This window comes from Petaurus breviceps, unplaced genomic scaffold (genome assembly GCF_028583685.1).
Source record: "Petaurus breviceps papuanus isolate PSGF00001 unplaced genomic scaffold, PetGlider_PUasm1.0 91023, whole genome shotgun sequence".
Lineage (NCBI taxonomy): Eukaryota > Metazoa > Chordata > Mammalia > Diprotodontia > Petauridae > Petaurus > Petaurus breviceps.
Genome location: NW_027187398.1, coordinates 3108825 through 3124099, shown reverse-complemented (window position 1 = coordinate 3124099; position 15275 = coordinate 3108825). Strand labels below are relative to the sequence as shown.

General features: G+C 34.6%; 1 protein-coding gene across 15 annotated transcripts in view; it reads left to right on the top strand.

Annotated features, from left to right (window-relative positions):
• The window catches only part of BCAS3 (BCAS3 microtubule associated cell migration factor), a 795613-nt gene that overhangs the window by 338709 nt on the left and 441629 nt on the right, over positions 1 to 15275 (top strand). For all 15 annotated transcript variants that reach the window (XM_069077894.1, XM_069077893.1, XM_069077887.1 and 12 more), the window contains one exon: positions 6823 to 6973. In XM_069077894.1, coding sequence (XP_068933995.1) covers positions 6823 to 6973 — 151 coding nt within the window. The remainder of the gene's footprint in view (positions 1 to 6822; positions 6974 to 15275) is intronic.

Below are 15275 nucleotides of genomic sequence, written 5' to 3'. Positions count from 1 at the left end.
TCAGCAGTTTTTGGTTGGTGGTGTTACCACTATTCTTCCAGTCTCTTGGTCTACAAAATTTGAGGTCCTCGTTAACTTTTCCCTTTCTTTCTTACTCTGTAGTCAGTTTGTCCCCAAGTCCTATTGTTCTTCTTTTTAAATTTTATTTTAGACTCAAACACCAGAACACAAATACAGAATAGAGAAAAGAAACAAAAACATATCACAAACTTAAATACTAGAACTTAAGTATTTAAGTTATATACAGTTAGAAAGTATATATATATATATATATATACATAAAAGTTATTTAAAGTATATATAAAGTTAGAAAAAAAGCATGTCATGTGCATTGCAGAACACAAGAGAGGATTCAAAATATGTAACAGAAAATTTTCATTGCAAAAAAGCCTATATGATAAATAATACTCATTGTGTTGAGGATTGTTTATCTTTTCTTCGCTTCCCTATGAGTTTCCTTTTGTTCTCTCCTGTGCACTTTTTTACTTTGTTCTTTTTTTCCTTTCCCCCAACCTCCCCCAGAAGGCTACAATAAAGTTTAGATATGTTTCTCTATAACTATAGCTATATACATATACCTATATACATACATATATAGACATATACTTTCCTAAACCTATTCTACTCCTAATCTTTGTTTTTTTTTATGTATGATTATATCTCTTGTTTCCTATCCCTCCTGCCTCCTCTATTTTACTTCTACCCACTAGCTTATCCTCCTATAACTTGCCTACCCCCGTCCAAGGATCCCTCCTCATCCTCCCATTCCCATAAATCTAAATAGCCTTCCATGACCCTATTTTACCTATTCCCTCACCCTCCCCTCTAAAGATTCCTCCCTTGTCCTCTCCCCCCTCCTTATGCCCCTACTATTTTGTTTCTTCTGAATTTAGGAGACTTTTAATTATACTCATATATATATATATGTATTGTTCCCTCTTAAACCCATTACCGATGAAAGTAGGTTACCTTAACTACCAGCTCTCCTCCACCATCTAATTCTTTTGTATCAATTCTTCCTTTTGTACCTCAGATAATTACTGTTTTAAGCTATTCCTAAATTGTTTTACTTTTTAAATTCATATCATTCTTAGGTAACCCCAATCTTTCTTCTAAACTACCGAATTATTAATAAGAATCTTAGACATCCATTTTACATATATAAAAAGTAAACAGTCTGACCTTATGGATCCCTTATAATCAGTCTTTTTTATGTGCCTTATATTTCTCTTGGTTCTTATATGTTGAATCTTCTATTAAGTTCAGGATTTTTAAAAACAAAGTCTTGAAAGTCTGAAAGTTTATCAAATATTAATTTTTTTTCATTCAGGATAATACAGGGTATGATATTTTTGACTGGAGCCCCAGTTCTTTTGCTCTTCGTTATATTGTGTTCCAAGATCTGTGATTCTTTAATATCTCTGCTGCTAAGTCTTGTGTAATTCTAATTGTTGCACCATCATATTTAAATTGTTTTAATCTTGATGCTTTTAATATTTTTTCCTTGAACTGAGAGTTTCAGAATTTGACTGATATTCCTATGAGTTTTCCTTGTAGGATCTCTTTTAAGTGGTGATTGATAGATTTTTTCCATTTCTGCTTTCTCCCCTTGTTCTAATGTTTCAGGACAATTTTCTTTGATTATTTCTTGTATTATTGTATCAAGATTCTTTTTTTGATTGTAACTTTCAGTTAGTCCAATTATTTTTTGTATTTTCTCTTCTTGATCTATTCTCCAAATCTGTTGTTTCAAATTGATTGTTCTTTCTTTAAAATGGCTCTTACATTTTCTTGCTATGCATTAGATGTTCAATAAATATTTGTTCACTAATTAGGAAATGACTATGATATAGCTAAGGTTTTCTGAGCTAGTTACATTCCCAATGCTACAGTCCATTCATAGAACCAAATAGATAATAATGATAGAACCAAATTAACTGCCAACAGTTAATTGTGGCAAATCTGCAGTAGTGACATTTATATCTACTTGTCCATCATGATATTAAATGACTTTTAAATATCTACATATAATAAAATCATCCTTGTAACTCTTATTCTCCTCTAAAAGTAGGCCACCAAATATTCTATTAGACTTCCTTCATGATTTGTGTATTTTTGTTGTTGTTCAGTCACTTCAGTCATGTCCAAATATTTGTGACCCCTTTTGGGGGTTTTCTTGGCAAAGCTACTGGAGTTATTTGCCATTTTCTACTCCTGATCATTTTATAGATGTTGAAACTGAGACAAACAGAGTTAAGTGACTTGCCCAGAGTCACAAAGCTAGTTAAGTATTTGAGCTTACATTTGAATTCATGTCTTTCTGACTCCAGCCTTGGCATCTTCATTGCATTAGCTAGGTGTTCTCTCTGATTGGTCCATGTATTCATTCATTCATTTATTTATGAGTCAATCAGAATTAAGTAGCTTGCCCAGGATTACACAGTTAGTAAGTGTGAAGTGTCTGAGTCTAGATTTGAACTCAGGTCTTTCTGACTTTAGGGCCAGTGCTCTATTCACTGCACCACCTAGCTGTGCACCCCCCCCCCTTTTCCAGTTTGTGTATTTAGTATTATAATTTTTTTTAGCTATTCTCCATGTCTTGAATACATTGTGAATGTTGTCCTTAATTATCCCCTTGACATGTGTAGACAACTTCCATTAACTTTAATAGTAATTCTGAAAGAGAAATGAGGGGGAAATCAACCTTCATTTTCTGTGCCTGATATTCTTGTTCTTCTCCTTGTTTTGCTAAGGTGGCATTTATTGAAGTTTCAGTTAAAATCTCCAATGGGTATTGTAAAAACATCCATTTGCTGTCCTGGGGATGTGGAGCATTTGGTTAAATCATTAGCTAAATTCTTGAGGCTGCCTTCATACTTTGGAGGGTAAAAAGAAAGAAAAAAAAAGCCCATTGTCCATTTACATTTCTGACACTTCTGTAGCTAACTTTATATGTACTTACTACCTCAGTCATTCTTTAAGATAAATGCTGTACTATCTTCAGTGTGGTAAGGTCTTTCTCCATGTTTTCTGGAAATATGTTGCTTAAGAACCTTCTTTTGTACTTCTATTTTGTCCTTCTCACCTTGCATCCTACTAACTCACAGCTAGCTAAATAAAATATGATTTTTTGTTAGAAGTTGGAAAGTCATGATTTGGAACAATTAAAACTACAGTTTGTATAATGTTTCTTTATATGTAAAAGAATTGTGGGGTAATAAAAGTTGTGATTTTTTCTCTTTCTCTCCCTCTTTCTTTCTCTCCCTCTTTCTTCTTTCTTTCTTTCTTTCTTTTTTTCTTTCTTTCTTTCTTTCTTTCTTTCTTTCTTTCTTTCTTTCTTTCTTTCTTTCTTTCTTTCTTTCTTTCTTTCTTTCTTTCTTTCTTTCTTTCTTTCTTTCTTCTTTCCTTCCTTCCTTCCTTCCTTCCTTCCTTCCTTCCTTCCTTCCTTCCTTCCTTCCTTCCTTCCTTCTTTCTTTCTTTCTTTCTTTCTTTCTTTCTTTCTTTCTTTCTTTCTTTCTTTCTTTCTTTCTTTCTTTCTTTCTTTCTTTCTTTCTTTCTTTCTTTCTTTCTTTCTTTCTTTCTTTCTTTCATGTCTTAGTAATTTGAAACATGGTATACTCTTTAGTTGTCATCTGTAATGGTAGCATGAATTCCTTGAGTTAATTTAACTCAGTTACACTGATATTCCCCCTTTACTGAAGAGTAGAATGTTGACAGCAAAGATCTAAAAGCTTCATATTAGAATTGCCTCAAATCTAGGGAGCTCAGTTTTTAACTGAACAACTCTGGTTGTTCCTTAATCTATCAGAGGTAGGTAAAATAAATTTCATTTTCATTACAGTGAGTGAATTTGTCTGATAAGATTTCCTAAACTCCTTACATAAGGAAAGAATAGCCATGGAACAGTTTTGGCTGGAGGTTACCTGGCTGCATCTAAGCACTAACTTCATTCAAATGAGTGAGTTCTATGTGGTTATAGCAGTGTCTATCTTGTTTAAAAAAAAATATTGAGACCTAATCCAAAATATGAGCAAGACAGTTCTTGTTGGCTTTCCTAACATGTGAATCTTAAAAGGATTTTTTTTTAACAACTGGGAAGCTTCTCTTCCTTTTTAATATTTTTCATTTTTGTTTTGTTTTTCCCATTCTCTTCATCATTAACTTTTTTGTAAAATTCTTAGTATAAGTCACTTGTCTCCTGGATCAGTTGTGATAGTCAATAGATTGTTACCATTCAGGTCTATCTTATATCAGGGCAATGGTAAACAAAAGCCAAATCACCAAACTAACTTTTGCAATCTTGAGATATTTTGAGGGGTAATAGTTTTCCTGAATGTGTAATGTCATGTGCAGGGGTTAAAAAATGGAAAGAAAGGGGAAGGGGAAAGCCAATAAGCTACCAGTTATGTTGGATTAAATGACCCTGAGGAGAAGGAAAAGAAAGCATTGAGTGTCTTTAGAAAGATGAGAAATTCATTAAAGTTTTTTTTTCCCCTTCTATCTTCAATCCATTTAAAGTGTCATTATGGCTTTTCAGTCTGCTTCCTGTGAGGGAAACTCTTTCATACTGTTATTCTTCCTTGGAAAAAGGTGGTTGCACTGGGGGTGTAGTGGGTTTGAAATCTAAAGCACCCTCTTCAGTCCAGCCTGTATGGATTTGACCTGGAGTTTGTGTAATGTCTATTTAGAATGTCCCAGTTGTTTAGGAACCTAATTCCCAATATGGCCTCCCTTTGACTGGGGACAAAGCCGACATTTCACAGCATTATGGAAACAGAGAAAAACAAGTTAATGATCTAAACCTTCTAATTCACCATGGCTTGTCTCTTTAAAGCCCCTTGATTCTATTATAAGCTGGCTGGCTCCTTCATTGTTTCCTTTCTTCCTTTCTCTGCTTTCTTTACATTTCTTTTCTTCCTGTCTGCATAATTTGTAGCCCATTGCTTTTGTGGTTGAAGGCTGAAAGGTGGTAGCTACAGTATGATATGGAAAGCAATCAAAACTGGGAATACGGTTAAATGGAAACTTAACTCTCAAGAATATTATGAAACTTGTAGCTATTTCCTTTTTGGTATCCATCTCATAACTTGGCTTCCAGTCTTGATAAGCAAGTATCACAATTTCATCTGGAACCTGATGGAAATTGGGTTGGCACCGTAGACCAGGGGTAGGGAACCTGCGGCCTTGAGGCCACATGTGGCCCTCTAGATCCTCAAGTATGGCCCTTTGACTGAACCCAAATTCACACAACAAATACCCTAGTATATTATCTTATGTAATATTTAGTTATAGATCAGGACACTGAGACCCAGAAGAGTTAAGTGACTTTGCCCATGGTCACATGGTCACCAAATTATTAAATGCCAGAATTGAGATTTAAATCCTAGCTTCACTCTCTCTCTCTCTTTTTTTTTTTTGTTAAACTATACTGTAATGCAGCTCTATAATCATTTAGTTAATCTATTTTTAGGGATATGATTTTTCCTTTGTGTTCTGCTGTAGCTATATCTGAGAAATTTTGATATTTTGTCCCATTATTATCTCTTTCACATAATTACTAATAGTATCATTTATTCTTTGGTCTGCTTGCTATTTAGGAATCTTTATGTAGTCTCCACTTAGGTATATATTTTTTGTTTGTGCTTCCTGAATTAATTATTTTTATTTTATTATGATCTTTGAAGGATATACTGAGTATTTTGGGCTTTTTACATTTATTTGAAATTTCTTTGTGTATTAACATGGTCAATTTTAAAAAATGCAGAGAAAAAATGGGTGGTGAGAAATGCCTGTATTCTTTAGTAGTTTCATTTAGAAGTCACTATAAGTTTTTAACTCTAAATTACTCAGCAATTTTCTTAATTCTATGTTTTTTGTTTATCTTTCTCAGATTTGTCCATCTTTGAGAGAGAAACATTAAAGTTTACTGCTGTTACTGTGTTGCTATTTACATCTTTTAGCAATTCAGTTAGTTTTTCCTTTATGGATTTAGATGCTATGGCATTTGGGATATGTCGATTTAATATCAGTATTAGTTTCTTGTTTATGGTTGCTTTTAGCATAATGTAATTTCCTTGTTTCTCTTAGTATATTGTAGGAATTTTTATGTTTGCTTTGTCTGATAGCATAAATCCAACTTGTTCTTTTTTGGACTTATATGCATAGTAAATGTTTGAGCCTCTCTTTTTTATTCTATGTATATCTTTGTTTTCTATATGTCTTATAAGCAACAGATTGTGAGGTTTTTACTTTGTATTCAATCTGTAACTTTTAAAAAATTTAGGTTGTTTAATCTATCCATATTTAAAGTTATAAGAGTTTATAGGATCATTTCAGAAAATATTACCTGAATTTCAACCACACATTCCAATTTTTAAAAAATACATTCTTACCTTGGGTTCAGAATTTCTGGACATTTTATATCTCTACTCATATCCTGAATGCATTAGTGGCCTATCAGAGTGTTTAAGCCTCCAAATTATCCAAAGTGATAATGATCCAGTTATTCCTTGGAGCTGGAAATAGCACTACAACAGAAAGCAGATCACAAGTCTACCAGTATTAGATCTGTTAATTAGCAGCTGTGTAACTTTAAAGAAATCATTCTATTTCTCTAGACTGTATTTTTCCATTTCTATAATGACAGGATTAGAATAGTTAAGGCCCTTTCTAGCTCTTATTCTTTGAGTCTAACAGAGATTTTTTGGGACTCAAATTTGAACTAAAATATTTCTTGCTTCTGATCAGCAGATTTAGAATCAGTGTCTTCAGAGGTGAAAGAACATCCTTTGCTAATGTTTTTATTTCTTTGTCTCGTTGAAGGAAAACTAAACAGTCAAGACTCCTACAACAATTTCACCAACAACAACCCTGGCAACCCTAGGCTTTCCCCACTCCCTAGTTTGATGGTAGTGGGGCCTCTTGCACAAATCAAGCAGCCAATGACATTGGGGACCATCACCAAACGCACAGGGTAAGCAAACCACTCACACTTGATGCTTTCTATCATGCTATTTTCAGTAGCAAATGTATAAGAACAAGACATGCTTTTCATTAATGTGGTTTTGATTTGTCTTCTTTTTTCTGGCAACATGAAACTTAATGGCAATTGATTAGGTACAAATTTTTAAACACAGTTTCTCCTTCCTTCCTTCCTTCCTTCCTTCCTTCCTTCCTTCCTTCCTTCCTTCCTTCCTTCCTTCCTTCCTTCCTTCCTTCCTTCCTTCCTTCCTTCCTTCCTTCCTTCCTTTCCTTCCTTCCTCCCTCCCTCCCTCCCTCCCTCCCTCCTTTGTTCCTCTTGCAAAAACAGCAACAATGAAAATTCATTTTGGCTAATTAAACCAGATTTGTTAGCCTAGATTTTAGTGTTTTTGCCTTTGCCTCAATTTGCATATTCTTGCCATCACAGTAGAACATTCTCTACGAATATTCTTTAGCCAATTTTGACCAATACCAGTAATAGAGAGAGAAGTCTTTGTGTTAGCACTTCCTTTAATACTCTTCATATGGACTGAAACAGTGTGATATTGTAGGCAATATAGGCATCCAACTCCAGGCACATCACTTCACTTCTCTAAGAGTTTCCTTCTTTGTAAAATACAGTCTTTGGCCTAGATCAAGGGTTCTTAATGTCAGGTCCACGAACTTCCTTTTTAAATATATTGATAACTGTATTTCTTTATAATTGCCTTACTTTATAATCCCAATTATTAATAAAAAGTAATTCTTAATGGAATAAAAATTATATCTTTATTTAAATATAATTGATTTTTTTCATATGTCTGTCTATTTTATTTTATATATTTAAAAACATTATTCTGGAAAGGGGTCTGTAGGCTTCCCAGGACTGATGGAGAGGCTCAGGACATGAAAAAGGTTAATCATCCCTGGCGCAGATGCTCTCTAAGGTCTCTTCCAGCTCTAATTTTCTATGAATCTGTAAATCCTAGTAAATAGTTTCTACTTCAAGTTTCTTGACCTGCCAAGTTACTTTGCATAATTTATTTCAATTCTCTTTGCTCTAGTTTTGGTTCTATAGCCCACTATATAATACAGTAGAGAAAACAATGGACTAAGTAGAACTAGGAACCTCAGTTATCTTAATCCCACTGTGTCCCTAATTGTTCATATATTATTAGTTACATAACATCACAATCCCTCTAGCCCTTGGTTTCTTTTTCTGTAAAATGAGAGGGCTAAGTCATCTCCAGTCTCTCTTCTAATTCAAATATTTTATGATTTATAATAATAGTGCCACATAACTGTCTCTGGGAGGCAGTGTGGTATGATGGCTAGAGAGCTGTTTTCAGAGTCAGGAAGACATAGGTTCCAGTCTTGCCTTTGACACTTATTGACACTTATTGACTGTCGCTTAACTGGCTTAAGACAAGCCACTTAACTCTTCAGAGACTGAAGACTGTAGTCTCTAAGACATGCCTTGACAAAAATAATTTTCTCATTGGTTATGAGTCAGAAAGCATTTATCCAGCACCTGTTGTGTACCAGGCATGGTACTTAGTCCTGGCAATACCAATACAATGAAACAAATCTCTGTCTTCAAAGTACATAAATTATTTTTTAAAAATAAATTTTAACTCTTGTCTTTTTTTTTTTGCTTTTTTTTTGGAGGGGGGAGGGCAGGGCAATTGGGGTTAAGTGACTTGCCCAAGGTCACATGGCTAGTTAAGTGTTAAGTATCCGAGGCTTGATTTGAACTCAGGTCCTCCTGACTCCAGGGCCAGTTCTTTATTCACTGAGCCACCTAGCTGCCTCATCTTTTATTTTTTATAATATGATGATTTTACTCAGTATTTGTCCTTTTGTCCTCCTATAAAGTCATCTCATGTAACAGAATTTCTTTTATGACAAAAAATAAAAATACAAGGAAGAGATAAAAATCAGTAAAAGGGAATTATACATTTAAAAGTCTAAAAATGTGCAATATACAACACTTATGAAGATCTCCCACATCTGTAATGAGATGGATTAGGAGAATACTCTCATAGCTCTTCTTTCAAGACATGCTTCTTTATAATTTTGCAACATCCACTTTTGATTGTGTGTGTGTGTTTGTGGTCATTCTTTACATTTGCATTGCTGTAGTCATCGTGTATATTATTTTCTTGGCTGTGCTTACTACACTCTGCAGCAGTTCATATAGATCTTTCCATGCTTCTCTGTGTTCATCACAGTCTTCATTTCTTATAGCATAGTAACATCCCTTTGCATTCATGTATTGTACTTTATTTAGCTATTCACAGATCCATGGGTATCTACTTTGTTTCCAACTTTTAGCTGTTATGAAAAGTGCTGATATGTGTATGTGTATATATATGTATGTATATATGTATGTGTGTATGTATATGTATGTAGTATATGTATATGTGTATGTATTTGTATGTAGTATATGTATAGGTATATATGGAGACTTTCTTACCAGTGGCTCCCTTGGGGTATAAACCCAGTAATGGAATCGATGAGTCAAAGGGTATAGACATTTTAGTCAATTTTTTTCATAATTTCAATTTGCTTTCCAAAGTGGTTGTACCAGTTTACAGCTCAACTTACAATGTACCAATGTGTCTTGCATTTTAATAGGCTTTCCCCCCTCCCCCATATACATTCCCATATATGTAAGGGAATATAGTGAAAGAAAGAATGTTTAAGAGAAAGATGTGAGAGTGGTGAATGGAGTAAATAGAGTAATAAGGAGATTAAGATACTCTTGTCAAGAAGAGTGGGTTAGATTTGGTTATTTTTCTCCTACTTAAAGGTTGAAAATGGGACATGGAGCATGGCATAGAGTTTACTAGGAAATGTGATGGGCCTGAGAAATGGGAAGGAGATGGTGAAGTCCTTTATAATCAAATCTCAGGGTCCTAGGGAGCATTCCTTTTCTTTCAGATCAAAGTGGAAACTGGAGAGCTGGTAACATTGCATGATTTTGGCTAAGATATGTCAGTGCAGTCTTAACGCGATCCAGAATAAAATTCTAGAGTTGTATAAGTACAGTACATTTTCACATGATTCAACAATTCAGTAAATGTGCATTAAGCCTCTAATATATGCAAGACACTGAGGGTATAAAGACAAAAATTTTCCTGCCTTCAAGAAGCCTACATATTTCTAGAAAGATTAAAACATCTGTACAGAAAAGGTAAATACAATATCGATTTCATAGAGAGGCCTCCATATGACCTGAGACTTGAAAGAAGACAAGCATTGTTTTGTGACTGTGATTTGTAGAGAAAGAGTCAAAGAGAGATAACATATTCCAGGCATGGGATGGCTTGGTAAAGACAGGGTAGCAGGAGATGGAATGTTGACTTTCAGGCAATGACTATTTCTCCTTTTTTTAAGTATATGAAGAGTGGAAAAATCAGGCTATATTTTTGTATGCTGTTTTATATAGATTATCTCACTTATTCTCATAGTGTTCTGGTGAGCCTGGGAGTATAGACATTATCAAATATCGTCAGAATGTGACATGGTATAGCAGAAAGAGTTTTAAACTCAGAGATAAGAGGTTTGAGTTCAGATATTATCTGTGCACTTACTAGCCACATCATGATGATGAATTTTGAATTTTAGATTCTTGGCTTTGTAAAATGTGAACAGTAATTCTTACACTACCTGATAGGGTTCATGTAGAAAGTATAAAGTACATTTAATAATGAACATGGTATAGTGGAGAGAGTGTTGGACTTGGAGTCACAAGACCTGGGTTCAGATTGCATCTAGACACTTAATAGGTATACATTACTTCAGATAGCTTACTCATTTCTAAAATATAGATAATATTTATGCTCCCTATCTCGTAGTGGTTGTTGTGAGCAAAACGCTATATAAATGGGAATTAAAATTATCCACATTTCAAAGAAAAAGAAACTGAAGGTATCAGAAGGAAATTGATTTGACTAAGGGTAGAAAAAACACTTTCTTCATGTTCCATCTTCAATTTCTATTTTGCTAGCCAGGAAGGAGTGATGCATATTAACCAGCCGTTTAGTCATTATGACTTAATAGTTTTATGATTAGATGGTAGCATTTTTCACATGACCCTCCTGTACTCTGAAGCACAGATTCTGGTAGTTGCTGGCTCTGCTTTAAGCTCCATATCTCAATCAGAGAAGGACAGAAATTTCAACTTAGCCTGCTTCTCCTGGATCAAGTAGAGTACATGAGGTAGTTGACCTGCTATCTTCAAAGCTATGTAACAATCATAAGTAGAAATAAATTGAAATTTGTCACATATTCCAGAGAAAAATCTAGTCAACAGAACTTCACTGAGATGTATTATCAGTAAATCATTTTGGACTTCACATTTCTTAATTCATTTTACATTTGTGATTTTGTAGACAGGAGAAATAAAGTTTTCAGTATGAATAGCCATTTGAACCTTTACTGTTTCTTTCTCATTTATAGTTGCCTCATACCTTTAGGGTTTGCAAAATGAGAAGAATTTTATCTCTCTGCTTGTAGGAAGGTCGGATCCTTCCCTATAAGGCATTCAATCCCTAGATTATGGATATCTAGGAGAAAAATGGAGCAGAATCCAGAATTTTAAAAACAAACAAAAGCCACAAATACATTTACATTTTTAGTGATCAAGGAACATAGAAATATATCCATTGTACCAGGTTACAGTGCCAGCATACCCTCTCACCTTATGTAGATTCATAGATTTAGCTAGGAAAGAATATCAGAGAGCTTCTAGTCTAACTCTTTCAATTTACAAATGAGGAAATTGAGACTTAGAGATGCTCACTTTTTTGTCAGAGATCTGAAAGACTTCCAAGAATACTTGCTTTAGTTAGTGGCAGAGCTTGTATTCAAAACCAAGACCTGATGCCAAAGCCATCATCTTTTCCTCTGTCCTTTTGCTAAAGGACTTCTCTTTTGCCTTTCCCATGCTCATCCAGTCTGCTATAAATTCATGCTTTTTAATTCACCTGGACCCTCATTCCTGCTTGCAGGACAGAATGGTGTTCTTGGGAGTCAAACTGTCCCATGGTCCCATTACATGTCTGCCATTTGTGTGCCCCTGGACAAGTCACCTGGTTGGTTATCCATTAATCTTCCTTAGAAACCCTTTACCAGGTACTAGAGACTTTTCCCTCTTGGTTACCAGTGTGCTACTTCAGCTATTTGTTTTATCTTGCCCATAACAAGCAGCTCATCTATGTAAATTGAATTGTACTGAATTGAATTGCTAAGGGACTGACCCATCTCTTTTTCTAGTAATACATGTCCTTGTGAGCTGTCCTCCTCTCACAAGTTTCTCTCTAGAATATATCAAAAGGAGGGAAGGATACTGATGAGAACCTTGGGTCCTCACCTACCCACATCATCTAAATATGATGGTGAGCCCTGGGCATCTTTATTCCTTTATCCCAGTTAATAATATGTTGAGTATTCTGAGACTCTTGTGAGATTCATATACTAAAAAAATGCTGTTACTGCTTCATGATTTCTTAAATATTAACTGTATTAATTTATTAATGAAGTAGAAGCCACGTATTTAGAATACTTGATGTGGTTTAAACACTCACCTTCGAGTAGGCTATTTCTAATCTCTGTTGCTGCTAAAAACTTCTTTTAGTCAGGACAAATTATCACTGTGTAGAACCTGATTTGGGCCAAAATAATTCATTTAAATACTAGATTACTTAATAAGTATGTAACATGACTATAACATCACATTAATTAATCTAGATTAATTTGCATATTGTATTTTTATTGATTTCTTTTTTTATATCATCTACATTTTCTAACATATCCATCCCTTATCTTGTTCCCAGATAGCAACCTCTTAAAAAAAGTTCAGTTAGTCAATCAATGAGCCTTTTAAAAGTGCTTACTATTGGATAATAATGCTATGAGCCAGTTCTCTTTCCTAAGTTATAGGGATAGTAGAAAGGCAAAGAAAAAGTTCTTGCCCTCAAGTTGCTCACATTCTAATGGAAGAGATCAAATGAAAACAACTATATGCATACAAGATATATACAATGTAAATGGGAGGTAATCCCAGAGGGAAAGCACTAGCAGTTGGGGTTAATTAACTGAAATATTTGAAAAAAGACATTACTGTATTCTTCACCTAAAGCTCTTCTCCTCTGCAGTCTTATAAGTTTTCTCATATCTGCATTAATTTGGCTTTTTCTTTTAGGGGTATTCTTAACTTTTTTGTGTGTGTCATAGACCCTTTCAGCAGTCTGGTGCCACCTATGGACCTATTTTCAGAATAGTTTTAAATTATTTTATGCATTTTAAAGAACATAAAATAAAAGAATAGAATTATAACAAAACTAATAATGTTCAAATAAAGGTGTAATTTTTTTTCACATCCAAATTCACAGATATATTGAAATCTATCCTTGGACCAGACCCCAATTTAAAGGAACCCTGTTTAGATGTTCCTCCTTTGGTGATTTTGGAAAACAAAAACACTCATTTCCCTTTTAATTACCATATGATTTTCTGAAAGGCAGAGTTTAAAAAAAAAACACTCAGGTGAATTTTCTACCCTTAACTAAGGATTAAATCACTGTGGATTACCCCGACTTCTATTATTTGTCTGTTTATGTCTGTCTCTTTCTCTCTGCCTCTGTCACTCTCCCCCTCCATCTTCCCTCTTCTCTCTTCTTTCTCTCTCCCTTCCACTTCACCTCACACGCATAGATGCCATTTCAGAATAAGAACTCTTTGATGATGATAATACCTTAATGTCCATTCCAGGATTATCAAACTTAATTTATTTAAGGCACTATCAACTTTGTTCATTAGAAACAAAATTACAGTGTTTTTGAACTAGAAAGGATTTAGTTAATTATAAGTAGTTGTTGTTACATCCCTTCTTTTATTGTCAGTTTACTGAAGCAGTTTTCTACAGTTTTCTGTACATAGTTTGTAGATTTCTACATAACCATTTGGCACCAGAGAGAATATTTTGTATTTTCAAGATTCTTTTTATTTTTGGGGAACTTCTTGTACAGTATAATAGGCACCATTTCATACTCTGGAGTCTTGGGAGTAATCTTGGGAGTAATTGATTTTTCATATTCCCCCTAATCTCCCTTTTTAGAGAAGTTCTGGGTTCTCCCAGGTTTCTACCTTTGGAGATGAGCTCTGTGTCTCTCAGTTTTTCGCTTTTGACCAACTTCTTTTTTCCAGTAGAATGTATAGATTTGAATCAAACCCACATTCAACTTAAGTTTCAAAGTTTTTTATGTCATTATAGTCTCGAAAGGCTCAAACTTGATTATTGTAGATATTGAAGACAAATCACTTATGTTCAAACCACTATCTTGTGATGTGAAGTGGGAACATTTGATTCTGCCCTTTCTACTTCATGGTTAGGCCTTTTCATGTTGATAGTTATCATGTATTACAGAGGAATGTGACTCCAGGGTCAAATTGGTTTGCGTATTAATATTCCGTGGCAAAATAGGTATATATCAGGTACATTTGTAAAAATTGAAGGACTATTCAAAGTTTCAGATTACAATCTTATTCTGCTTATTCTTTCCTAACATCTTGATTTCTAAAACCTTTATCTCTTTATTTTACTTTTAAAATTCCCATCATGGTCAGGTCTACAAGACCACTGTTAATCTGTTTCAACAGCTTTCACTGAGCTGACTTATTTATTATGAAATGTGATGTCCATACCAAAGTCCATACCAAAGTGATGTGGCTGGGTGATAGGCTCAAATTGTCTTCTGGGAGTCTATTTTCAATACCGTGAATGAATTTAGAAGACTTTCTCCATTGTCACCCTTTTGTCTGTGAATTCTCACTTGCTGGATTTAAGTGTGCTTCCATGCCAAGTTTCTTTGTAGTTGATTCTTTTATATTAAGAAAGAAGTACTGGGGCGGCCTGGTAGCACAGCGAGATAGAGCACCAGCCCCAGTGTCAGGATGACCTGGGGATTGAATCTGGGCTCTGATACTTAGCACCACACCCAGAAATAACTGGCCGTGTAACCTTGAGCAAGTTACTTAACCCCAATTGCTTTAAAAAAAAAAAAAAGAAAGAAGTACTTAACCCAGCACTTTTAGAGAGAGCATCTACAAATAACCCACCTGTAGACTTATGAAATCCACGAATAGGGCTTCTGGTCAGCTGACAATTCCACCCTGGGGAAATATAGACCATTGAACTTGTGACAGACTTGGTTTACATGAAGAGCTATATCAACAAAGCTTTGATTTCCAAGAATTGCCTGGAATCCAAGAAGCTGGGCATGTCTAAAATGGCCAAATTGAGACAAAAG